We start from the raw sequence: 27,734 nt of genomic DNA on the forward strand, positions 1-27,734 counted from the left end.
AATGATTCTCTCAATAGATCTTCTACCGCACATGAATTGAAGGCTGCATTACTCCCGGGCAAAGGCACATCGCGTGGAAGCTATTCTATTTGATATGAATTGGTAAATAACTCATAATCGGTTGCCGTCATTAAGCTAATAAACCTCACATACAGCTCACGAGAAACGGGTCACATTTCAAGGCCATGGAATCACTTCATTGTTGTTACAATCTTTTCATTTTCCATCAAACTGATGATTGTCAGTTGCCCGCAATGCTGCAAAAGGCGACACTCCGAATTCACTAGTAATATTTATAATATTATAATAAGCCAGTCTAACGATATCAATATTGGCGATCCATCGGTTATAAGCGGTGTCTGCGAGTCTCCACCTTGAATCTAAACATCGGATCCCAGAATGTGCCGAAAACTAGTTGAGTTCGTAATTGCCAGATGAGGGGTACTCTGATTGCTCGTAGAAAGCAATTAGATAAGGCGCTCTTGTGTCATTGTACGAATTGACCTCGTAATCGATGCACCATTTCACCTCTCATCCAACAACACCTGTCTACCATTTATCGTCAAAAATTGTATATTAACGAAGTCCCACAAGCTATCACCACCGTAGCGATTTTCAAATTATTTGTTGAGGCTTTGCCCGTTCCTCCTCGTAAGCGAACCTCGAAAGTTTCGCTCAATGGTTCAAAGGCCGTGTGCAGGAAAACTGTATATTCGCCTTCATCCTCATGGGTGATGTTTCTGTAAATTGGAATGATAAAATCGATCCTACCTTGAATTGGGGTATATTTTACGCGACTGCGTGGGTACGGTATGCTAACACTGCATGACCAATACGGTGCGCGGTATTCAGACATTGATATTAGAACAGTAGTTTTTAACCATTGTTCGATTGAGCCCCAGGGCTTCGGTGGGTAGGTCTCAGAAGTTAGGCGGATGTCAAGCCTCTGAGATACTGATACCGTTTGTTATCAGATATCCGGGTCATCTGTCCGGATAAGGAAAATAAACTATATCAAAACGAAAAAGAAAGTAGACGTTGCTGAAAAATTGTTTCAGAGTGGCATTAACCAATTTGAAACCACGCAATACGGCAGTAGTCTCCTAAAGGCACCTGGTCAACTTCGCCCAGACACATTGCTACCGAACTTTGTGCTAACACCTCCTTTCTCAAGGCGTTGCAAGTAGTCCGAAATCATGACTGTACTCATCTTTGCGACCGTACTAGAATGCAATTTACGTTTTCGGAGTCTGTGTGACAGATAGCTTAACATTATAGCGATTTCATTCATTTTCTCTATTGGTAGCCAATATCCAGATAGTAGAATACAACAAGAACTATGCTATATTTAATTTTCCAACTACGAAGTGTTCGATGAATGCATGTATGATGATTGTCAGGATCCTTGTCTTTCAACGGGTAGGTCAAGAACCACTGTATTAAAAAGGTCACAAGGTATATCATGATCATATGAACAAGGAATTACTACATAAGAGTGGGCGTGTAGGTATACCTTATCCACAATGTAGCTGTGAAGCTGTCGTGGAATGCTTCATCAATGGCTTCAACTTCATCCGGTCGAACGGGAGAGCAATAGCCAGGATTTCGGGTCTGGTTCCTACAAAAGAATTTCAACTTTATTCCAAGCGGGGTGTTTTATAGCGCGCGTTACTTACTCATAGCAATCCCGCGTTTGGATACCACTGCCGATGATATGACGACATAAAATCGTTTCACTGTGAATTAATATGTATATCAATATCACTGCTCTACGCAATTTTGCGGTGGATTATTTTGAGATCTTATTTACTTAATTGGGCCATGCTGAATCCGAATTTGGCGTTATTTTCTTTCTGTTACCTCACGTTTTAGAGATAATTTATATCTTAATTTTATTAAAATAAAATATATGTATATATATATATATTTTTATCAAATCGTCTTGAATTGTAGAAGTTGTTTTAATTAGAACTAGGAAGCTTTCGTTTCGAAGACCTTAGTTCGTGGTTATATTGGAGTAATTTTATCTCGTCAAGTTCCACCAGTAACACTGGTCGACATTTTTCAACTTTTTTTCTGTTTTTTTAGAACGATTCGTTGAATTTACCTAATTTGACGATGCTGATTCCGAATTTGCCGACAGAATTCACTCATCACGTCACAATTTTTCGCAAGAATCGAATACAAATTTTACTCAAATACAGCTGTATTAAGGGCGCTTATGCCCGTTTAGGTCCGTATATGATACGAAACTCATCCTACCAAGCTCTCAACTTACTTTATTAGATTTGAGGTGTTATTATCTTAAACTAAACCCTTTAATAATCAGGATCCTCAGTATTTCCCAGAAATTTAGATGCAACTTCAATGAAAGAGAGTCATGTATTTTTTTTTACAAATCCGCCTTCCTAATAAGAAATAGGGGGTTTGGCGAGGGATATGATTTGAGGTCCTACAATTACATCCGTCACCGTATTAACTCACGTTTAGGAAACCTTTCGTGAATGTATTTAGAACATGCACTCTCTTTGATCATTGCCTTTAAAAAACTTTTCATGAGATCCAGTTTAATAGATATTGGTGGAAATACAACATCAGATCTGTCGATAAGAGCAGGCTCTGAAATATTTTAAAGCCTGGTGTAAGATACTCCCTCGATCATCGGCAACTTAGATTTAGTTCAATGATTTCTACTGTCCCTTTCACACATGAAACAAGGATACCTTGTAGTTATAGACAGTTGAACCAGTAGCATATTTATGAGTTCAAAATCAACGGAAACTTTACACGTTTGAGTACTTTGATTAATTCCAAATTTGAAATCAAAAGTTTCATATTCTCATAAGACCCCTTGATGCCAGTTGTACCAGCTACAGGGATAAAAGCATATTGATTTGTATTGTGCGTCGAAAAAGCTTTTAGGCTTGGTGCATAAATAAAGAGGCGCAATTCACAGATCCCAAAGTCTCTATGATACCTTGAACATCGACACAATATACTAAAGAGGGTGAATGCAAAAATAAAAAACAGGGATTTTGCATCCCTGATGAAAAATTTTAAATCACAGATTATAAAAAATCTTGACGTGATAGGAAAAAGCGACTTCATATTCGTAATCAGCGTACAAAAATTGACTCGATAGTCATCCTTTTGCACGAAAAACAAAAATCATGTCGACCAGTGTAATCTACCATCATCGCGCAGTCCCACGGACCATAGTAGCGCACTTCCATAACTCTGAGATATTGGTCACTGATATCGGCAACGTTTCAGTAAATAAATCTACAGGATTTGTCCGAAATTGTAGCTTTATAGTCTGATCATATTATGTGTCATCTATTGCATGCCGGGAATTTATTTCACAAGGTTTCTAATGCGGCGAGACACTGATTACTTCAGCCTATATCTTATAGTACACTCTGGTAGGCTTGCCTACTTGCTGCAACACTTACTTAAATGGTTAGGTTTTAAACTACCTCAACTTCTACTTACACTGTTTCTACACAAAATACGTACTTTTTATAGTTTTGTTTGTGTAATTAGGTATGAGTTTATACGATAGACTTGCATCAGTTGTACGAGTGAACGTAACTACTTCACACTCGATCGCATAGAATTATGCACGCATATGCTGTTTGGATATATGTTTAGTGTTCGGCTGTGATATTGATGCGGTTTCGAAATTAACTCATCAATTGAATCCTTCATTTATGTTGCTGTTTACCAATGGTTTATAATAGGGATGGTGTGAACGTGAGGTCCACTGTGTGAACCTCAGAAATTTAGAGGTTCACGTTCACAAACGAACCTTGGTAGGTTCTGCACTGTGAACCTTTTTCATAGATTACCATTTTTCACGTCATTATAACAAATTTGGTTGGAATTCTTTGCATTTCAACTTTGTACCACTCCAGCTTTCCGTTTGTGAATATTAAGTAACTCTCTGCTGTGGGCTTGACCCGCAATCACACAACATCAAGAGCGAAATACACTACATGTATAGGTAGTCAGCGAATGATGCTTATGCTTGTTCAACCAATCAATGATATTGATATCGTTGTCTGATATAAAAAATATCTAGCTGGCTTATGGGGTCGATCTTGATTTCATATGTTTATTTATTGTGTAATAAAAACCAAATTCGTGCGATTGTGGTGTTTTCTACTGCTGTATACCTTGTTAGAGGGGTAATATATCGGTAGCAAGTATAAAAACCCGTTTTACACTCTGCTCAATATCAGCTTAGCAATACTCAGACGCCGAATACATTGTCCGGTCTGGCCTATAGACGGGTAAGGCGTAGTCTTATATTTCCGTACAAGTCCTCGTCGAAATTGCTGGCCAAGCGACGGAAGATATTGATGTTATGGGAATATTATATCATTTGATTGCCCCAGTTGATACATTTGGCGACGCTTAAAACGTGAATATGTACTTCAGTATCGTGGCATTATGTGGCCCGAGTCATCGTTAGGTATCGTGTACAACTGTACAATGTACAATATTAGGCTATCACTTCACTGAAATGCAGGGTTAGAATTAGAAAGAAAACGTCACGTGACGTCATGAGGTTCACGTTCGCGTTCACACTGAACCTTTCAAAAAGGTTCGCGTTCACACGAACCTGAACCTATCACTCAGAGGGTCACATCATCCCTAGTTTTTAACCCTGGCCTCAGCACCTCTGGGTTGTGAAAGGGCCGAAACGCTCAAGGTCGACATGGAGGCGATGGGTTCAGCCGGAGATATGTTGGCGCTGACAAAAAGGGGTTGCAGTGAAGGGTGCAGTAGGGACATGCATAGGCGCCGACTTACGGCGGCGACCTCGTACAAAATGCCCAAACGTCCAAGTGATTTGTGACCAATAACTAATAATCACGCGACCTCGTTAGAGACGTCGTCGAGTTCGATACGCGCATGTGCCAGGCGCGAAGCCAGGGGCTTTCGGGGACCGAAACCTTTTGAAACGCGAAACCACGTCATTTTGAAACGACCATTCTAACTCTAATATTCAGTTGCAATTCAATAATTGTATTATCATTGTTCCGCGGGTCGATTTACGAGAAGCATGTTGTCAATTAGGGAGAAGATTCTGTGATGATCTCCCGCTGAGATGGTCGCGAAATTAGGACATTCATTCCCGTGCGCGTGGCAATCGTCGCTAGCCGATTTATCGCGTCTCGAACAAGCCTGCATCTGCAATAGGCCCAGTTCAGTTCACACTTTACCATCGCTTGCCTGCGCAATCGCATCTGTATTGGCGGCTTCGGCCTGGCGTACACGATATCATCGCTGGTATATACATTATACATGAGCAATGAGCTTGAGCATCTGCGATAGGCCTGGTGCGAAAAATACCATTGCTGGCTTACATATCGCGTCTCGGACCAAGCATGCTTTGGATTTTATCTTTCGCTGGTTTGGAGACAATGCGGTCGAGTTTACGCTAATTGGTGATTGTTTTATGTTACATTGATTAAAGAGCGACATCGCAAAACTGAATAACATCGAATCGCTGCAAAGAGACTTTAACGTGCGTAATTGATTTCCGCTGATACTTTAACGTAACGATCAGAAGATGTGTATCATGGCTTGAGTTCTAAAAGATTACACAGGTCTGAACTACCTGGAATCAGTGCCGTCAAGTTCGGACATTTTGATTTGCCACAACTGTCATTGAGGCTGCGTAATACGCGCGCGTATTTAATTGTTCAAGATCAGGGACTCTCTAATTGACAGCACTTCCGGACTCTTTGGCAAGCTTATGATACGCGAAAAATCGTCAACATGAACACCATCCTAGATCTCCTCTCCCGACCATTCGCCCAAATAGACGATCTGCTTTTCTAAAATCTAAATGATGTGCGCCCGCTTTCGTTTACAAAACCATTCTTAAGCTAGCTAGCTTCGTGCGATAGTCTTCGTAATCGGAGCGCGAAATTGGAGGGTGTGTTGGTGTGTGCCTCCAAATTGGAATTCATTTCTGCGCATATTCGTTTCTCTAAGAAGGCTTTGCCAGTGAGATTAATCTGGAAATGCAGCAATACCGCTTAAACACCGATATAATGAGAAAACAATTGACGCGACGAAAGCTACTCAATACTATGTCAAACTCAAAACCCATTCGTAGCGATACTGATTAGAATACACGCTTCTCGTTTCCAACCATCCATATTTTTTGTTTTCTACTTGATACCTTCGTACTCCGAAATTGTCGCACGAAGTCATTTTTCAGTGTTCCTTTCGATATTAACGTGCAGTAGGCGATGCCATGCCATTGTCAAATATTGATGCATAACGAGATTCTGGGTGGCACAAATTCTGATTTTAATCGATTCGTTTGAACAGGGGACCTTCTATATTCCGATCAACCTGATTGCTGGATGTACTCGTATCGAGAACAACAATATCGAATATTAAACTATTGGGCATTTGGTAGCCAGTGAATTTCTATTGATAAGATCGCGGCATGCGCAGTGCGCACGGAAGTGGAATTAGTTCTAGCCCAAGGGTATCCAACCAGCGGCCGTAGAAGGAAATTTGTGCAGCCGTCAACACGTATTCAATTAGTATGTGTTGGCGGCCATCGACACGCAAATTGAATTTACGAATTGACCGATGTACTCCCAAAATGCTTCGCGAACGTAAATCGGAAATGTACCAATGCCGCCAAAATCGTTGTTTTAATCGACAAATTATTGCCGCGATGAAAGCTAATCAACGCGAAGCCAGAAATCGCAAGAGACAATTGCTGATTGGCTGCGCGATTTCGCGTTTGTAATCATCGTTATTTTCTGCTTGAAACCTCACGTTCGAGAGTTGTCATGTGTTAATTGCGAACTTGCCAGGCCAGTGCGTAGCGTATTTAGTTACTCACATAACAGCGCATTGCGCGTGAATAACATTGATACAACTCCAAATTCTCAGTGACGTAAATTATGATTTCTGTTAGGTGCATTCCGTCGGACATACTAGTAGCGCAGTTATATTTTCGTACGATCGTACTCGTATCGTTTTAAGATTCCATTTAATAACTCGACTGCATGGTTTGATACGAATGATCACAGGGCCGGTATTAAAACGCCACACGAATGGTTTAAATCAGTGATTCCCAAGTGCGGCCCCGAGGGCCGCATGCGGCCCCCAGATAGCCTTCTTGCGGCCCCCAAAATATATTAAGAAATCGAGTTATGACTATAAATAAAATTTATATTTATAAAATACTCTCTTGCTCGGCTTGGCCTCTGTAGTTTTTAATTATAGAATTGTAGGAAAGTTGTGAGTATAGACTGCTAACGTTACGTCGCTGCTGTTTCAATGCAATGTGCTCTAACTTTCCAGTTGAACGAGCAGTAGCTATAGATATAAATAGGTATTGATAACTTTCAAAACCGGAGGAAAATCTTGAAAAAATGGTAAATTTTTCCCACTTCGTGGTCGCTTGACTAAAAAAGAAAAAGAGGCTCAACTCCCGGAAAATACAATTTTTCTTTCACAATAACAGGTGGTTGACCGAAAAAAGGTCAACTTTCCTGTCAAGCTCCCGAAATAGCCGCCGTAGCGTTCCTACAGTGCTGATTAATGTATATCAGTCGAATTTGGCCCTATATGTAACCAAAATCCTAAAAAAAAGAAGACAAAATCTCAAAAAAGAAGATATTTGGGCGTCCTCCGAAAACACTTTTTAAAAAAATCAAATAAGAGGACAAATCATCTTAAAAGAGGACGTATGGTAACCCTATGATAACTATATGTGCAACACGTGACTCACGGTTGAATACGCCGAGAAGCATACTGCTTAGCAGGCTAAAAGCAGCATAATTGGTAGTCCTATAGTCAGAGCCGTAACTGCCGCACCCCAAACCCCAAACCCCAAACATATCTTGATTATTGGGTACTCTTCCCCAAGAAAAAATACACAAGATTTATAGAAATGGGTAGGCTATATCAGCGTTGGCCATGTCAGTTTAGTAGGTTTGGGCAATTCTACATTTTTTGATATAGCAGACAGGAGGTCACGAAATAACATCACGTAAAGAAGTCGTACCTAGGGGTCCGCCCGCCCGAAGATGTTTAATTTTACGGGGTCAGCAGTTTCAAAGACACCTCTCACTCAGCTTTACCGGTAAATCTGATTACGTGGGCAAAGAGGACAACAATGCAATTCCCGATCTTATTCACCGATTTTATCATGAATTATCGAAATATTCGCTCGTCGCGCTGTCTCACTAAACAGTTTAATTTTGTGGCAAAAGCGAACAACGTGATGCGGGGTCAGTTTATCACCCTATGGGAGCCCGGGGTCCTGACGAAGTGCAGTTACGTTGCTGCCAACGGGTATACCGCCGGAGATGTTTAATTACTATTGAGGCGGCCTATACCTTTTCAAACACACCTCACTCAGCTCTACCGGTAAATCAGATTACGTGAACAGAGACAGGATGAAAATTGATAGCAATACATGCAATTCCCGATCATATTGACCGATTCAGTCATGAGACTAAAGAAATTTCTCGCGCTTCGCGCGTTTAGGCGAGAAAAGGTCATTCACTCAACGGACATCCAATGCAGCAGATAAGTAGCGGTAAACAGTGTACAGTTTTCAAATCTCGCCAGGGCAATAAAACTACTCCGAAATAGCCATGATGACTGTTTGAGTCCGTTTTATAGCCGTAGTATTCGTGCGGCCCCGACCGTACTCTGAAATTCTAAATTTGGCCCTCACACCGAAAAAGTTTGGGAACCACTGGTTTAAATAGTTTAACACTGCACGTAAACCAGCGGCATGTAGTAAAGTGCGTTTTAGAGCGACGATGACGTCATCGATATGGAACAATTATGACGTCACAAGACTTCGTCACCCCGTAAAAAAATAAAAGTCGGCGCCTATGGGGACATGTTATTATATAGTGGAACAATAGCTCTTAATATACCGGAGTTCTCATTGCAAATTAACATTCGAGGAAATTTCTCAAATCTCAAACTATTTCTTCGTGCTGCGCGGGTAATGTATACAGACGATGTTTCCTACATGTTTTCATGAATGCTGTGGTCCATTATATTCATGTAAAATGAATTGCGCGTACTTTTGGGTCGCCAGTTCCCCGTTGCAACATTCCCGTCACGCTAGCGCGGGTTATTTTCCACAAAATGTTTAGAAGAACTAGGTTTTGTATCCTGCAGCCCACAGCGTGTCGAAATCGAAAAAGAGGCAAGGTGTAGGGAGACCATATGTCCTCTTTTTAAAGGATTTGTCCTCTATTTTTTCAAGAAATGTGATATATCCTCCGAGGGCGCCAAAACGTCATATTTTTTCGGAATTTGTTCTCTGTTTATGGCCGCGTTGAGAATTAGGCGACTGAACCAAGACAATTAAAAAGTGTCATAAACGCGGAAACTGTTTTTCGACGGAATTGAATTGAATTTACAAAGTAAATAATGATCATCGGTGCTAGGTTGACGTCCGCAATAGTAAATTCCATAACTTGTATAAGGTCTTTTTTTCGGACCTCAAAATATGGTAACCCGAGCACTGTACCACTGTTGAGAGCGGGATCCCTTTGTATATTAACGTTCCTTTGCAGTTTTTAACCAAAATGATAAACTAAATATACTTGTATTTGAGACCTACAAAATTAGAATATTTCTTCAGCATCGTATCGTAAAGGATGATACTGTTTAGTGTTGAGACTGACAACCTCTCATGAACGTTATATAATGTTGGTTGCTTGGAATACATTTATGTTAAAGTTCATGACCGGGAGCAATTCAAAATTCAATGCGAGCAAAGATCTCTACCGCGTCCTTAGTTGATTTACGATAGTCACCCGTAGCAATAAAACAACACCCAATACAACTTCATCGTATATCGAATCGCGTGAATTCGGGATGTGTAGGCCTACACCGGGCTCGGGACAAATGGTACGAGTCCGCACCTGATGGCAACCTTGATTTTATCCCGAATATATCATATACAATTATTATTATAATATAATTAATCGAATGGACCTCGGGCGCGATTCAAGCGCGAAATATATCCAATAATAGTAAAGTCGCAACGCGAAAAGACCGAATGGACTTCGACTACAGTCCTTAGAATATGGGGGGGCGCCAGACCCACGTCATTTAAAAAAAAGGGAATGCTGGAGTAAAAAGGTCAAGAAACACTATTGTATAAAAATAACTTCGCTACCGATCGATATGCATCCGAACGTTTCTTTTGCATGATCACATTTATATAATCGCAAAGGGCAATCTCGCAGCATATTGCCTATATTAAGAAGTATATTTTTACTTAAACTTCCAAGTTATTATCTTTGACAGAGCACCCTCGGGCATGGCTGTGTAACCCTTCGCCTGCATTCTCAAATCTGTGCCTGGTGCCACCGTATAGACTCTTCGTTGTACCGCCAGCATGGGCAAGGGTGTCTGGACATATACATCTAGGAAATATTTCGTTTTAGTGCTGTGAGTGTGGCGCAACTCGACACACGCACTCACTAGACATGCACACTGGCATTGTCCCGATATACATGCTTGCTCCACTTGTACCGTCGTTGGAATTCTTTTCCAATACACACGTGTAATCGCCGGGAGTAGATATGTAGGACGCGTTTTTGATCTGTGAACATAAAGGATTTGTTTAAACAATGATGTGGCGTCACAGTTAACATATATGACATCAAAATTTCCAAACCAAAAATTAGGAGACGCGGGAGTCTTTCAACTGGCTACGTCACTATATCCATACTAAGGAATACTGTATAGGTTTGGCTCACGTAGCGTTCTCTATGCGAACCCTAGCAAGTCAGAAGTTCACATTCGCAAACTAACCTTGTTGGGTTTAACATGGCGAACCTATCTATGACGCTACAATTTTCCAAGTCCTTTCACCACCATTAATCAACATAGGCTACAACATACAACATACAATCTATCCACTATCTTAGCTCTAAAAGCTGTAAAGGAAGACGAATGCCCAAAAAGGAGGACATTTGAGCGTCATCGGAGGAACAATCATCTCGCGTACCACAAATGGCACGCGTTCCGGGACTTGCCGACCCTTGAACTAGTGATTGTTCCCATGCAGGAATTTTACAACTTCTGTAATCTTCGGAATGAGTAATAGGCTATCTTGCGGGGGTGGGGTGGGGCCATATTCGCAGCAGAACTGAAGATCGACTCATCTAAAGTGCAGGAAAACAAATTTAGAGGAAGTTTCAAGAGACATGGATGTTCTTTTCCACTTCGATCTTCCTAATATTTTGTCGGGCACCGAATAGGCTTCAGAATAGTTTTTCCATATGATTCGTAACACCCAAGATATAGTGACGCCAACGTGTCATAAGCCTTCGGGATAACAGTAATCGACAACACTGGTCTACATGATTTTTGCAACAGGATTTCTTTGGTTATTTTTTTTACATAATTTGGGGGCGCTGAATACGAAACTGGCGTTAGTTTTTCTATCGCGTCACGTTTTGAAGAAAATATCTATGTCGATTTTACCACTATTTCGGGGTAGACAAGTAGATATAATCTACTTGCAGTACTTACTGAAGTTGATATGTTTACAGATTACTGCCACTTCTACCAGAACAGTATTTCAGATAAACTATTTACTTTTGCACCAATTGCACGAGTTACATGATTATTAGAACTGCGTGACACAGCCCCTAAAGCAATTTAACTGAATGTATTTTCAAAAATTCGATCAATGAGTAATGTCATTATAGACATTTTGCGTTAGCTGAGAAGATACATCTTGCGATTTCGTATGTAGGTACCTCCGACTAACTGTTGAAAGTATGCGACCACCCTCTTCCCCGCCAAATACACTTAGATATTTGCTGACTTTTAGTAATTCGCAGACCTTTCATTTCGTCTTCCACTTGAAGTTGTTTTCATATGTCTTATAAATTACTACTTTTACTTGTAATTGAGTTGAAATGTACGGTGTTACTTGTGCTAGGAACGTCGATCACTTCGATCAACTCTAGTTCATAGTAAAATACTATACGGCAAATCAGAAACCGCCAAAAATGTAAAACTTTTTGCATTTAGAACTGGCGTTAAATCATGTAAATCACTAACAAAAAGTTTCGAAACCATTTAAAAACCGCAATACAAATTAACCAATGCTCATCTCTGGCTCTATTCCAGCATAAAAAAAAACATGGTATTTGGTGTAGGCCACAAAATGTCCTTATGTCAAGACGGATCGACTGTCCTAGAACCGATGCATATTTATTTCCATTGTGAAGTAAAACGCACTTCAGGTTTTGTGTCTAGCTATTAGTAAGCAGTCTCCATTCGTCTGACTGTCTATAATTGACAATGCAAAAAAAGCAGATGGATAAATTATGAGCACGATATCGGATTCAGCAACCTTAAATTAGCCTAAATCAATCGTTAAAATTTTAATCGCCAGACTTTATCGAAATTTTTGGACCAGTGTAATCCTCGGTGACATTTCTTTCGGGACTTCCTTCCTGTTAAGTTTAATAGTATAAAATCTCACAGCTCCCCAACTTACTTACACCAGACACTTTTTTCAAGAATTTCACGGAAATATTAACTTACGCGCAAATCAGCGAAATCAGTTCCAAGTAACCACGAATGGGCGAATTTGTCGTCAACGTATTCGTATTCTTGGTCACTTCTTCGGATTTTCCCACATCCTTTGTACCACCACAGGGTGTAATTAAACATAAGGTCTTCTGTCAGTTGTAGTATCGACTCGCCTAACAAGTCAAATATCTCCGGTCATTTAACAACATTATACATACTCTATTTTAAGCGGTCGCAAAAGATTTGCAGTATGGTAACCAAATCGCATGATTCAGAGCCACAAGTCAATATTGCTTCACTAGTTTTGACTCGAGAGAAGTCGAGTCATTTTCAATTCACCTATGCGTAAAGTTCGAGTCTAAGTCAGGGTGCAGAAGGTTGAGTTCGAGTTTGAGACTCGAGTCAGAGTACAAATCTTACTGTTTTATTACTGTTCAGTAGAGATGTTGAAATATAAATTATCCCCAGATTCCGGGAATTCACTGATTAAATTGTGAGGTTGCCCAAAATCAAATGCTGAACACCAAATTTTGCTCAATTCCAATCAGATGAAGTCGCGGCGAAGCCAATTGAAATTTTTGAATTTGATAAAAAATAAATTACAAATATTGTTTTCATATTTTCCTGTCGACCCCATGACAGTGTTAAGGTTTCTATAAAAACGACACAGCATAAGAAATTTCAAGCAATTCCAACCCGTAGAAGCGAAGTTATTGAGTTCTTCATCAATGAATCTGGGATTACCCACTATTCAATGCCCTTTTTGCAAATCCAAAACTTTCAACTGCAATAAAGTCGGCTCTACGGGTTGAGAGTGAGAAAATATTACTACTTGTTTCAGACTTGTTTCAAAGTGTTTCATACAACCGTTTGTTTTAAATGCAGCCCTAGGTGTGGAATAATGTGGCCTGGGCTGTCGCCAGGTATCGTTTACGTACATTATTATATCACTTCACTGAAATGTAGGTTTGAATTAGCCATATGACGTCACTTGACGTCATAAGTTCACGTTGGCGTTCACACATAACCAATCAAAAGGTTTCGTGTTCACACGAACCTGAACCTTTCAGTGGTTCGCACTATCCCTATATTATCAGGCCTTCAGCTATTGTGATTGACAGATCAGGCGGAGCGTATTTAGGACTGTGTGACTTCATTTTCGTTTAATCTAGGTTACATGAATGGATCCTGGATATTTATTATTTGGTTATTTATATGGACTTACCCATTGAGTACCCATTGCTGCACCGTAATGTCGCACTTGAACCAGGTGACATCAATGTCTTTGGATGATTTTCATACGTGTTCGAGCAAGAGAAATCCAGCGGCTCCAATAGTGTAAGGCGGTAAGATTTCGATGCGCTTTCCTTACTATATTGCTGCGAAATAGATATACGTTAGGCCTGAAATGGGGTTTTGATGGACAAGTAAAATTATGAACTAGGTCTAACCCTAACGTATGGCAGTTGGCATAATATATTTATTTTTGATCACACTGGCTTCAGATTAGAACACCTTGATCTATGAAACATGGCTTTTGGCAAATAAAAATACCAGTGCAAGACACTAAATGCAATATAATTTCCAAGCGTAGTCCGGCGCGCTCGCATATAACACGCTATTCGACATCTTTGAATGATCATGGGGTAAGCCTATATACTCTATGTAGCATTTGCTTATTTCACGCAAGAAACCTGCAAACACAATGCATTTTACAGGGTTTGTACCAGAGGTTATCCAACTACGTGTCATAGTCACTTACCAAGAAATGACTTTATTTTCTGTTTCTGGTACAGCAGTGTTTTCAACCTGGGGTCGCAAAGATGCTGGCTATATTTTTCATATTCGACATCTCAAATAGGTCCGTGATGATGTCTAGGCGGTAGTTTTGACCTTTTTTGACAAACTTATAACAGGTGCGACACTCGAGTAGGATTTACTTATACTCACACTACTTACGAATGTGGTAACGTCTTTTGACTATAGGTTTTTAGGATAAACTACTTCCTTTTTACAGTTTTAATTTTGAAAAGTATAAACTAGTTCGATAAGTTTCTATCAATGTCATGAGTGAAATTGTTACACGATACACGCGAAATATAGCCCCTGTATCAAGGTAACGGAACATATTTCGCATGTGTAGCGTCTTTAGTCAGTCTACGTTAGTCGCGAAAATTTCAAAAGTATATAGTCGCCTCAGATTCACAGCCAAAAATATTCAACACATCGACCAAATCTAAATTTCGAAACTACTTAATTGAGCACTTTTCGGGCCTTTAATTTTCACTATCCACTTGAAATATAGTCTCGACTCGTCTTGGAAGCAGGCGTGCACAAACCACCCATTTAGTTAGTTGACGGTCAACTAACTAACGTTTTTTCACAGTTCTAGTTCTACCAACAAATTTGAAAATTGAGTAGTTCTAGTTCTAGCTCTAGTTGAAGTTCTAGTTCTTTCTCAAAATATCGCCCACGTTGAAAACGACGGAATTAGAACTTGATTTCAGGATTTGTGGTACGATGCCTGCGTTTACGAATTCTGCCGCTTGAGTGTCACAATTCCAGTTGCAAAATCAATCCGAAATCATTCACGCACTATATATAGTGCTTTCTATATATTAAAATGTGGCAGCAGCCAATTAGAATGTAATTATCACACCCTTAGATAGACTATGAAGTATTACCGTCGTGAAGCAATGATAGTTGTATCAAATATCAATCAGTGTTGGGATCAAGTTACTACCTTCAAGTCACGAGTCATTTCGAGTCGTTGCACATTTTGACTCGAGTCAAGTCAAGTCAATCGAATTTCAAAGGTGACTCGAGTCAAGTCAAGTCACTCGATTTTTCGCGGTGACTTGAGTCAAGTCAAGTCACGTCACGAGTAAAGTCACATTTCAAGTCAAGTTGCCTTTTCGAAGTATGAGGCATGATTACGTCATTGCAATTTGCTAGCTATCTGAAATACAGATTGAGTGGTCATTGATTCTGAACCGATGAACGAATATAGAGTTGAATACACGTGCAAGAAGGCGATGTATCGATCACATATACGTAGAGCTGTTAAACTACGTAAGTAATTTACATTACCCATTTACAAATAGATGCGATAGAATTCGAGCATGCGCTAATGGTTGAGGACAATATAAACTATATTCGAATTCAATTTCAATAAAACAAGAGGTTTGGTAAAGGTAAGAACAGAGAACAGAAATAGACATTTTGCTATTTTATTACTTTACTGCAAGAGCTTACGACAACCTAAGCTGTAAGCCTCGATCACATCGTTTGCGATCAATATATTTATGAGAGAACAATCGAGGCTCAGTGAAACGCTCGATCAGTTAATAATTGGTCGCTTTCAAGGGTTACACCAGCGTTTCGCGAACAATTCGAACATATGCATTTATGCAAGATACAGTGATTTTTATCGACACCGATTACTTAATGACTTGAAATTGACTCGTGAATGTTGCTACGAGTCACGAGTCAATCCCCATTTCTGATACGCCGAGTCAAGTACAGTCAAGTCCTTTTAGCAAAGTGACTCGAGCCAAGTCAAGTCATACGAAAAAGGTGACTCGAGTCATCCCAACACTGGTATCAATCAGTTTGAGTATACTATAAAAGAGAGTATTGGTCAGCGTAAGCGATTCTCATAAGCTCACATGAACAGAGAATCTTTTTTAAGCATAGTATGCATGTTGCATGCATGCACCCGTCCCAATACATTGCATATTTTGGAACCGCACACTGCGTCAAAAATGATTGGACTTAAAATTCTTTGCGGTTTGTTATGTTCTGACTGACATTGCGTGTCACTTTATAAACTCACATTCGTCACGCGAACTTCTACTTCCGTCTGATTCCAGGTATCGTCGGCTTCTTGAAATATCCCGATCCGCCGAAATTCTTCGAGATCAGTGGCCGTTTGATTGATGACGACCATGCCATTTTTCGATATGATGCACTATGTAGAAGACGGACAGGTGAACGATTCGAAAATGAAGGAGCAGGTTTCAATTTCCTCTATATAATTTCACGCTGGATCATGAGACGTTAACCAGAAGGTTCCGTGAACCCCTTGACGATACGAAGCACCGGAACAGCGGTACGACATGTATTGTGGACTAACAAAAAGTGAAACATTTTCTGGGCAGATTTATTCAACTCGAAACTGTTTTGCGCGTTTTGCGTAATTGTACGGAGTGGTCGTTTTGATTTCAGAATAGGTAACAGTACAAGCTATAATAGTAATATTGAAAATATCAAACATACGCAATATTTAGGAAACTAGTCGTACGGTCTTCACAATAATGAGTGAACGATAGGTTATTATGTATATTGCTTGAGGCCGATGGCATGCTTTAGTCTCTAGGGGTGTGCCTGCTTCACCCCTAGACCATAGACGCACAAAGACGTAGGAAATTTCAGTGCGCATGCGAGTCCCTAGGCTGATCGTAAATTGCATATTCTCGGCCTTGATGCGATACGGAAAAGAATGAGTCTTTTTGTGAATCGTGTGTGTATAAAAAGTGGCAATGAAATGGCCCGCGTCAGAAGTAGTGTTTAAAATAGGGATACGAGAAATGTTATTGAAATCTCAAGGGACACGAGCGTTAAAAAGGGTATGAAGCACTGCACTGGATAAAACCACGAATTCTCGTGGTTTTCCCGTTTTTCCGTGACCCATGAATAAGTATATATTTCCACGGAGAAATCACAACATGTATCGATGGTGAAACGTAGTAAAATCTATTTTTGAGGATCCTTCAGACTGAAAGAATACGTCCCTAATATTTCCACACATGCGGTCTTTCCTTGCAGTTTTTGGAGTGCCTCAAGTGTAGGTATGAGGTGGGATGTGATCGCGTTATGGACGAAAAATTTACCAACATTATCTGGATGAGATGAGCCAAAAACTTCGCCAAGCCACTCTGCAAGCTGATAATGAAACATATAGATTACATGTTCCAAACATCATCGATATTTCCTCAATCTCGTCAAAATCAACATGATGAAACCATCTGATGTGAAATAAGGATGTTTTCGTCCAGTATGGTGGGTTTTGTTTTGCCATTTCTTATGAAAATAAAAATTAGTATGTATCCATAATGTTTATTCATCTGTGCAATCTATCATGCATACATGGTTCCGGAATTCATTTCATTCAATACCCACGCTAAACACACCCAAATCTTTCACCACTCCCTTCAAAAGTTTTGGTGATAAACAAACAATCTGATAGGTTAGAGCAGTGGATCCCAACCTTTTTCGGTGTCAGGGCTAAATTTAGAATTTCAGAGTATGGTCTGGGACGCACGAATACCAGGGCAATGAAACGGACCCAAAATAGTCATCAAAATATGAAAATTGGCATTGTTCCTATCAATCGCTTGACGCCATTGGCCATTGTTATGGTCATTGTGTTGTTGCGCTCCCATTGCTCAGAACAATCGACCTTTGGTGGCTATTTCGGAGTAGTTTTATTGCCCTGGCGAGATTTCAATTTGTATTTTTGGTATCAGTGCGACACTAGCCTTCGATAAAGACCGGACCTATCAAATTATGCGGACGCTTCGGTCGTGAGCTATAGGACTATCAATTATGCTGCTTTCAGGGTGGTTTAGTGAGTCAGGTTTTATCACCTAGACGCGCCAAGCGCGAAAATTTTCTTTAATTCAAGATTGAATCGGTCAATATGAGCGGGAATTGCATATATATTGTCATCAATTTTTATCCCGTCTCTGCTCACGTAATCAGTTTTACAGGTAGAGCCGAGGGAGGTGTGTTTAAAAAGGCAGGAGCCATCAATAATAATTAAACATCTTCGGGCGTATACCCGTTGGCAGGAACGAAACAGCACTTCTTCACCCCCCCTCGAAAATTTTTTATAAACTTATGTCTTGGGCTCCGAAAGGGTGATAAACCTACCCCTATTACCTTGTTCACTTTTGCCACGAAACTAGTTGTACAGTTAAGTGAGCCAGCGTTAAGAGCGAAAATTTTTGTTAATTCATGATGAAATCGGTCAATATGATCGGGAATTGCATATATATTGCTATCAATTCATTGCCCTCGCTGGTCACGTAATCAGATTTACCGGTAGAGCTGAGTGAGGTGTTTTGGAAACTATAGAGCCCAGCATTAGTGTGATTCCGTAACATGCTATTTCGTGACCTCCTGTCTGCTATATCAAAAAATATAGAATCGCCCAAACGTAAGCTTCTAAAGAGATGCACACGATTTCAAATTGGTATTTCTTCACTGGAATATAATTTTTTCCCTCGGGGATGATATTTGTCTCGTGAGGTTCAGATTGCCAAGACAGTATTTTGTATATTTAACGAAGTTTTCGGTCAGCATAAGGGGAGTCGTGTTCGGCCAAGGTTTTTTGCTGCCGATCGCTCTGAGACACTTCTTGGAGTCGCATGTTACATGGCCTAACACTTAATATGCCTTGGTGCGTCGTGGCGCGGTAATATGCATCGCCGATATGCCCAATGCCCAATTCTATCAATCTTGCGCATTTTGTCTTGGGGATGAGTACCCCAAAATCAAGATATTTGGCAGCATGAAATCACGCCTAGAGAAAATAAATTGAAAAAGATGAATGTTCAAAAAAGACTATAATTTATGTTAATTCACGAAATAATTTTGACTCCCTTCGAGCTCGCCCCCCCCCCCCCCCCCCCCGTGCGGCAGTTATGGTCCTGTATTTTCCTATATCTATAGCTACTGCTCGTTCAACTGGAAAGTTATGGCACATTGCATTGAAATAGCAGTGACGTAACGATAGCAGTGTACTACGACTTTCCTACAATCCTAACTAAAAACTCCAGACTCCAAGCCAAGAATGTGTATTTTAAAAATATAAATTTTATTTTTCGTCAGGACTCGATTTTTTTTATATTTTTTGCGGACGGCAAGAAGGCTAACTGGCGGTTGCAGTTGGGAATCACTGGGTTAGGGAGAATATTGTAACACCATTATGTATACATTATGTATTTTTTTTTCTCAGAAAATGAAGTATGTAGCATGGTTTTCGGCTTGCTGGCTGATGAAGATTTCGTTAAAATGGATTTCAAAGTTGGCTTGATGTGCCGTTTGATTGCCCTGAGAGATGTGAGTACGTTTTTTCCGCATTCGTAGCTATGAATTTCCCATCGTGGAAAGGGAGCGATCTGCATCATCTAATCTTGTCTTGCAGAAGTGGTTGAGGTCGATCAAACACAGTGGGACCGATTTAGTGCCGCATGTACCTGCTCAGAATAATGATTTCGAAAATCCAGTGACATCTACTCCTGATGTGCGTAGAACTTATTAAAGGCAATATTTCATGCACTGTTACATGGAACTATATTTTACAGCAAATTGAACCCATGAAGATGCAAGTAGATTTTATTACGGAGGACTCGCCTGCATCAAATACTGACGTTTTGGTATGAACATTTACATCACTATAATCTACCAATCAGTGTTGGATCATTTTGAGTCATTGTACATTTTGACTCGAGTCAAGTCGAGCGATTCTCGAAGGTGACTCGTGTCAAGTCAAGTCACCCGATTTTTGGACCTCGAGTCATCCCAACACTGCTACCAATACACCTAAATTGAGTATGATATTTCATTTTAGGACGGATATGTTCAAACGATTCCAGACGACACTGTGCTGGGAATTGCTTCAATTCCAGAAGATTGATAGTCTCCTGGGAATTGCTCCTGCCCAAAAGAGATTTACATTACCGAAATTCAATGCCCGTGTTGCATCCGCATTGCAACATCAAAAGGCTGGACATTTACTAAATGCCGTGGTGGAAGAATGCGCATACCACATCCGATTACATGGGGATATGACATGCAAAAGAGCATATGCCGAATTCTCCAGGCATATGTGCGAAAAGTATCCATGCCTACAATATGATGGAGTTGGGTGCCCTCACTGGGTAAGTGTTCATTGCATGTTTTTCGGCCTATGATCATGCAACGACCTTCTCAATTACAGCCATTACATATATCAATACCAGGATTAGGCTACACCGCTCAAATGCTCCGATATCAGATTTATTAAGTAGAGTGTAAAATATACTACGTATAATTGTGGCACGTCAAAGGTCCACTAGCTGCAATATTATAGCCCGACCGTTTTACGATGTCATGATGCATCCTCTCGCACAATGTCTATAACTCATTAATTTGAAAAAATTATGGCCGGCACAAAAACAATTTTATTCAAATATTTGGAAATGTAATTTTTTCCTGTGTCGAGCGTGAATAATGCAATAGTAAATTACATTTCCATGAGGTCTGTGGATTGCCTGTCTGCAAGGTCCCGTCAAATAAGATATACTTTGAAGTTATACATTGAATATCCCTATTATTGATACTGCGGCCCGCGGCATCATTAAAAACTAGGAATTGGCCCGCGAGCACATTTGAGTTGGAGACCAGGGCTCTATAGGGCATGGGTGTCAAACTCAACTGGTGTCTCGGGCCGGATTCAAACCTTCAGATTGCTCGCGGGCTACACCAGATGAATGATTTTTATACGTAGCCGCCAAATTCATGTCATTGTTTTCACGTGTATACTTCATCAAATCATCTAAGCCAGTGGTTCCCAACTTTTCTCGGTGTCAGGCCCAAATTGGCATTGTTCCGATCGATCGACGCCATTGGCCGCGAGCTATAGGACTATATCAGGGTTGTAACCAAGTCAATCTCACTTTTATAGTTCAGACTCGAGTCAAGTCTGAGTCGAAGTCATCGTGCAGAGATTCGTGTCCGAGTCATGGTATTATGACTCGAGTCCAAGTCATTGTGTTGACTGCTCAGTTTCCAGTTAAGTCTTGTCGAACCCACTTTTTATAACCCTGTTTAGGGATATCGAATGGTTCGCATTTATAATATACTAATTTTTCTCACTTTTAGCAGTTTCTGGTCGCATTTTCAAGTACCAGTACCAATAGACGAAATGTCATTCGGGTGGTTACTTCACTATTCTTCGAAATTACAATGAAATGTCGGTCTTGCCGTCTGAGTCTCGAGTCATATGACTTCGTACGAGTTATACCCAAAGATTCGAGTCCAAGTCGAGTCAATACACAGATTGACTCGAGTCGATTTATTATGTATTTTGAGAAAATGACTTGAGTCAAGTCGAGTCATCAGAAAATCGACCCGAGTTGTTACAACCCTGACTATATGCTGCTTCTGCCGGTTAAGCAGTACCCATCTTGGCGTATTCAACAGTGAGTCACGTGTTGCACAACTATCGGTAGATTAGTTATCAATACCTATGTCTATCTATAGCTACTGCTCGCTCAACTGGAAAGTTAGAGCACATTGCATTGACACAGCAGTGATGTAACGTTAGCTACTCTACAACTTTCCTGCAATCCTAAGTTAAAACTCCAGACCTCGAGCCAAGCAAGAGTATTTTATAAATATAAATTTTGTTTGAACAATGTTTTCCAGGGAGAAGATGAAAGCAAAGAAGTCAAAAGTCTGCTATTTCTTCAGAAACAATTGACTGACTTGCGATTAAGATCAAAGTCAATGTTGCTGGCTATCGACGCAAAACAGGTATAATTCTATATAAGTCACTGGGGACCAAACAGTTACCCACTATGTGTAGCGGCCACATGTATTCTGCGAGAAGGTTTTGTGTGCATGGCCAGCGAGGTATAATTAGTGATAACATCAGGTGAAATTGTAAGGTCAACCAAAATTTGATCAGCCTGACTGCGAAATTTGGTAATGATTAAAACATCAGTTCTGACGTATTGTTGTACCCAGGGCCTGCCTCATTTACCGCAAATCTTGGTATATTCATGATCATGAAGTAGAATACTTCGTAGCAGATTTATTTTAACTTGAAATTTTTATTAGCGGTTCGCATGATTTATTGTCACTCGATTTATTGCATTCAGGCTTTCAGCCCCCTACTTCTCGTTAGCACAACACCGCGCTCACTTGCATGGACCATGTGCATGGTTACCACAAAAGAAGTAACAAGGGTTAGGGTTAGGTTTAGATACAAGGGTTAGGTTTAGATACGAGGGTTAGGTTTGGATACAAGAAGTATTATGAACATAAACTTCATTTTATTTTGAACTATATATGAGCTGCGTACAATAACGGATCACGTTTTTCAGCGACTAATGAATCGGTATTGGGACTAGTCATGCATGCTAATAGCTCGAAGAATATTCCATCCTAAAGATTGATTATGGGAAAGCCCTAGGCCATTTTCTCAGCGTCTCAGTCTTGGCATCAGTGGTCCAAGTATATAGTCATCGTCAGACTGTCCAGTTTCAGGGTGCATTTTTGCGACTATAACATGCTAGGCATGGATGTGTTCGCAAGAAAATTTGTTCTAAACCCCAACAAAACCTCTCTGATAAGCAATATCAGCAAGCTATTGGAAAATTGACGATTAAAATGGGTTTGCACAGTAGAATATTTCATCTCAGACAGCCATCTGTAAGTTTTAATAATTATGTAGTAAAATTGCTTTGTGAATTCTCTTTGCAAAAAAAATGATATTAAATTATTATAAATTTTGCAAATTTGGAGGATTCGCAAAACTCTGGATTTCCTTTGTGGATCCCGGTTGAGAACCACTGTTGTATAGAAATGATTGAAACTACTTCGATACAAACGTTATTCTGAGCGTGCCCTTTTTAGCTTTGTGGATTGAAGTTGGAGCTTAGAGTGTTCTTTTTTATTCTTGCTCAGCAGCCCCTTGAACAGTCGTTTGATATGCTGACTATGTGATTTATATGCATTCGTATTATTTCAGGCGCATGATGCTGAAGTTGCATGCTTGACATTGGATCCACCACACCTACTGATCGTCTGCCACGAGTCGGGCGTACATCAAGGATGGGCATTGGTTGACAATACCTCTATATCATGCACAAAAGGGCAAGGAATCCTAGGCATGGTCATTGACCTCATGTCTCGTTACTATGCCTGGGACCTTGGATACCCTAAAACGTTTATGGTCCTTGGATTTCTACAAAAGATGATGATCGAGGACGAAAGAAATGGTTTTCACTAGAACTCCAAATATGTTCAATTCGAAAGAAAATACCGCGAAGCGTGTTAGTAAGATTGCCGGAAATGCAATAAGGTTGGTGGTTCACCAACTGGAGGGCATGTGCATCTGAAGGAGGCGCCTGTTGCCTGACATTTGAGCGCGGGACAGTATTTACTGTGCATGCAGCATAATAACCGTATTTTGCAATAAAATTTGTTATCATTTCTAGCTCTGTGTCGTTTTTCAGCATGCAGGCGTAGCTATTTTCATTTTGAGCTCTGCGTTGGTATTTAACGCATGAGCGTTTAATTAAAACGTAAAAGTGTGAGACGTAATATGAGACACAATCGGACAGTTAAAAGGGGCTCACTTTTGGCGTTTAATTTTCCGTCTCATAAACGCTTTTGAAATTTAGAGTGTAATTTCAGTGTATGTCATTATTATCCGCAAATGGACACGGCAACGTATGGTGTGATTTTCATGCGGTGGGCAGTCAGAAGTTTCATCGTGTTCAAGTGAAATCAACATGTGGTACTCACACGAGCATCTACGAGATCAAATAAAGGGAACGCATCTGCGCAGGCGATCCCCACTGGAAATCCTCTGTAGATAGTATATCCTGCGACGAATGATTAAAATTTCACGGACCGATTCTTAATTTCGCTATCGAAATTTAATTCATAATTAACTTCAACCAACCGTTTCTTGCAAATTGTTCAATAATTGCATTTGGATCTCCGTAATTCGAGTAGTAGTCGTAGTCCGCATTGGCAATGACCTTCACAAGTATTACGAAAATGATTATGATAAGCGATTGCATTATATCTGCCCACTTGATCCGCACAGGTTTACACTCATTTGTCTCTGAAAGCAATTAAAAACAGGAAATCAATGGTCGATATCAAGCAAGGCACGTGAATAATAGTGTTTTAAATTCAGGGTTAAATTTTTTAACCCGTTTTATTTTTTGGTATACTATAATAAGCGATTGCGTTATATATGCCTTCTTGATGCGCACATGTTTACACTAATTCATCTGTGACATCAAGTATAAACATGAAATAAATGGTAGAAATCGATCATGGGGCGGCTATTTTCTTATTCAACTTTGTATTTTGAAACCCGTATTTTCGGACCCATGCATCATATCATCTTTGTTAAAGTGACACGCGCCAAATGCTACCAGCCAATTGCATCGCATTGTGTATGGAGTCAAGTTCACAGTAAAAATAAATTTGAAACTAACATCTTTAAAATATGCTTTTTTTTCCTTCCCGTCAGCATAGGTTTTGCCGATGATAGTGAAACAAAATAGATTCAATTGGATAGGCTTGGTTGGGTGCAATGTTCTCTCTAAGCTGCGCACGTGCGCAATTGCGCATTGCTGACACGGTCTCTGTGCACAGGAAATCTAAGCTGCGCACAAAAGATCCGAAGTGCGGACATTTTTTTAGTCGTTGCGCACTGTTCTCCAAGGGAGCGCGCAGTAAGTTCGTGAGTGCGCGCAGACTGGTGAAAAATTAAAGGGAACATTGGTTGGGTAATACTATTCAAGTTACTGGTCACGAACGTCACATTTCATTCGCTTTGGCATCATTGTTGGCTATTGAACTAATGTTAAAAGCGTGACCGACACTTTTGATCTGATTATATGATGAAACGTTGGAATCTACAAAAATAGTCACGTTTTGTGAAGTCGGCGACGGGCGTTGTCAATTTTAAAACATTCCGTGGCTTGCCTCTAATTTTTGTAACCTGATTACTAGAAATAAAGTCAGCACCTTCACGACCCCGAGAGTCACACGAGCCGCTGGTTGAATACCACTGCCTTAAATGGACCGAAACTATATATCTTTGACGCAGACTACGTCGCGGCCTGCGGTAATTATCATATGAACATTCATTCGATTCATGTGATATAAAACCTGTGTGATATACCTGCTGAACTGGCGACGACGTCCGGAAAATTATTCCAAGTTAAAAGGACACCACGAGCTAAATATGAAGTGGTTTAATATCAAAGATATAAGTGTGAAACAATTTTTTGCTACACCATGTCAGACATCCAACGTAGTCAAAATGAAGATGAAAGATTTACACAAGTGTTCCACGAATAGCCTGTTCGTGGTACAAAACTTGAAGATAGCTTTCAATACCATTAATTGTAGTAAAACATTTATTAAACTCGAAGACTTTTTGGGTGCATCTTTTCAAGAGCTATCGGCACAGTAACGGGAATTAAACAGATTCAAAAGCGAAAGTAATAAAGGCGCAGCATGACGTAACAATCAAAATTACGCACCATCAAATTCACATCGTAACAACGGCAACAACAAACTTTAAAATATACGGTACCATAGTGTCGACATACAATGTAAATAAACGACTACACCCTGAAACAGAACAACTAAAGGAGAATTTGTAAGTTATACAAAAAATCCTTTTATTTACATAAAATTGACTTAATCAACTTTATAATTGTTGACTCTAGCACTGTGGCTCTCGAACCTCTGGCGATAGTGTAAAATTCCACGTCCCCTTATCGTCATATAAAATAATATTTAAAAGAGCGACCGGAATGTTTGTAATCCGAATGCATAGTTTAATGACATGGAAGGTTATGAATGATGAGAGACTTATCAAATAATAAATTCGGATTATGTACGGAGCAATAATTATTAGATGGAGGTAAATCGCGCCCAACGCAACACATTTCCACTTTAACATTTTGTACAAAATAATCATGTGCAATAGTAGCACATAGCATTTAGCGATTTGGTTGTCTAATCCCTTTTATTATCCCACTTGAGCTTAGCTCAAACGTAGGAGCACCTGACCATAAGCTAATTCTAAAACCAATGGTGGGGGTGCATGTATATGTCAAACTTGGCACTTCTCAACGGGACAAACAATTTTTCTCTACGGGCCGGCAGGAGAATAATTCAACTGAGTACTTGGAGCTGCAATGCACTTCTAAAGACGTTCATTCTACGAAACGCGTTCTAATTGAGTATATTCGGAGTGACTATACGTCGGCGTTATTGTACGTAAGCCAGTTCGACTTGGATTCTTGTTTCTCAGATTCATAAGGCATATTATACACGGTATATGACAAGACCTGATGAGGATATATCTTGTTTCTACATAAATTTGTGCCTTTCTACGACTCTTCACGGATCGTAGACAGACAGACCATAAACGCATCTGCTACATGCCTTCACCAGCTTCTCCTAATTCAAAGACGTCTTCTGATCGAAGTAAGGTCCTGTATCAGTTAAAATCTAGCGTCGGTGCAGGGCTGGTACGACGCAATTTGACACTTCAATCGAAATATAATTAAGATTATTGTTGTTGAAACTTGAGCGTTTCAGCACAAATTAAACTCATTCCTAGTTCAAGAAACATCATTTTTCGCTCAGGCGGCTTCGCGTCCCCTTCAGATGCTTTCATGCCTCCAAGGAGGGGGCGCCCCCAGTTTGAGAACCACTCATCGAGAAGGAAACACCAGATATACAGTTCCACATATTTTATTAAATGGAGATGTTTCGATGTAAAAGCTGGAAAGACGCTGGGAGATAGGTATACATGCATTCACCTGACATTGTGCTAAGGAAATTACACGCGACTTCTTTAAAACAATTCTACGACATCGTGCCAACCGAACGGGCTATAAACGACTGAATCTGCTACGAAAAGCGGCCGCATTTGGGCAAATGCAGTTACATAAATCGACGTTAAAAGCTTAGAAGATATCATTTGCACCCTTGGTGTCTAATAACCGCTGATAATGATAACAAACAATATAAACTACCAACGATAAAACTTGTAGTGCTACTAGTTTCGGTGTGATTGATGTAATTACAGGCCTGCTTGAGCCATCATGGTGGATTTCCGTAACCATATGTCGAGAACTCACTATAACTTTGTAAGTAGCAAGTTCGCATTGCAATGCATTTTCGAATTTGTCTGAACTTGTCTGCACTTTCTTAGTACACCGCAATATTTATATACGGTCTATTATATGACCTGACACTCATACTATGCAGATATTCAACGTTGCGTTGCCTGTTGGTATACAGTATATAGCGAATCTATATTGGCTGAAACGTGACACCCTTTGATG

At 40.1% G+C, this 27,734-nt stretch overlaps 2 protein-coding genes across 4 annotated transcripts; one reads left to right on the top strand and one right to left on the bottom strand.

Moving 5' to 3' along the window:
* Positions 1-175: 175 nt before the first annotated feature.
* Positions 176-27,734, bottom strand: LOC145441455 (uncharacterized). 2 transcript variants are annotated; one of them, XM_080319326.1, is made up of 11 exons: positions 25,914-27,734; positions 24,311-24,475; positions 24,151-24,230; positions 16,406-16,540; positions 13,796-13,949; positions 12,583-12,743; positions 10,501-10,621; positions 10,295-10,442; positions 1,677-1,736; positions 1,514-1,618; positions 176-740 (listed from the first exon to the last, which is right to left on the bottom strand). In XM_080319326.1, exons 2-11 carry the CDS (start codon positions 24,429-24,431, stop codon positions 563-565), a joined length of 1,263 nt encoding a protein of 420 aa, XP_080175452.1. In that variant the 5' UTR covers positions 24,432-24,475; positions 25,914-27,734; the 3' UTR covers positions 176-562. The 2 variants fall into 2 exon arrangements, with proteins under 2 accessions (XP_080175452.1, XP_080175451.1); XM_080319325.1 differs by having other exon boundaries at positions 25,550-27,734.
* LOC145441457 (uncharacterized) lies at positions 19,595-23,837 on the top strand. Of its 2 annotated transcripts, XM_080319328.1 has the most exons (6): positions 19,595-19,695; positions 19,781-19,879; positions 19,941-20,012; positions 20,207-20,516; positions 22,045-22,152; positions 23,372-23,837. In XM_080319328.1, the coding sequence occupies exons 1-4, from the start codon at positions 19,609-19,611 to the stop codon at positions 20,270-20,272; spliced, it is 324 nt and encodes a 107-aa protein (XP_080175454.1). In that variant the 5' UTR covers positions 19,595-19,608; the 3' UTR covers positions 20,273-20,516; positions 22,045-22,152; positions 23,372-23,837. The 2 variants fall into 2 exon arrangements, with proteins under 2 accessions (XP_080175454.1, XP_080175453.1); XM_080319327.1 differs by lacking the exons at positions 19,595-19,695; positions 19,781-19,879; positions 19,941-20,012 and having other exon boundaries at positions 20,269-20,516.

Source organism: Botryllus schlosseri, chromosome 6, assembly GCF_051294905.1.
Source record: "Botryllus schlosseri isolate E-star chromosome 6, Bs_hap1, whole genome shotgun sequence".
Taxonomy (NCBI): Eukaryota; Metazoa; Chordata; class Ascidiacea; order Stolidobranchia; family Styelidae; genus Botryllus; species Botryllus schlosseri.

Bases quoted from the DNA above. Each gene is read 5' to 3' on its own strand.
- LOC145441455 (XM_080319326.1), bottom strand. From the start codon at position 24,431: ATGCAATCGCTTATCATAATCATTTTCGTAATACTTGTGAAGGTCATT. The intron at 24,231-24,310 runs GTTGGTTGAAGT...CATTCGTCGCAG, and splicing joins TGAACAATTTGCAAGAAACG to GATATACTATCTACAGAGGA. The intron at 16,541-24,150 runs GTGAGTACCACA...TCTTCTACATAG, and splicing joins TTGATCTCGTAGATGCTCGT to TGCATCATATCGAAAAATGG.
- LOC145441457 (XM_080319327.1), top strand. From the start codon at position 20,424: ATGACATGCAAAAGAGCATATGCCGAATTCTCCAGGCATATGTGCGAA. The intron at 20,517-22,044 runs GTAAGTGTTCAT...AATGTTTTCCAG, and splicing joins GAGTTGGGTGCCCTCACTGG to GGAGAAGATGAAAGCAAAGA. The intron at 22,153-23,371 runs GTATAATTCTAT...GTATTATTTCAG, and splicing joins TGGCTATCGACGCAAAACAG to GCGCATGATGCTGAAGTTGC.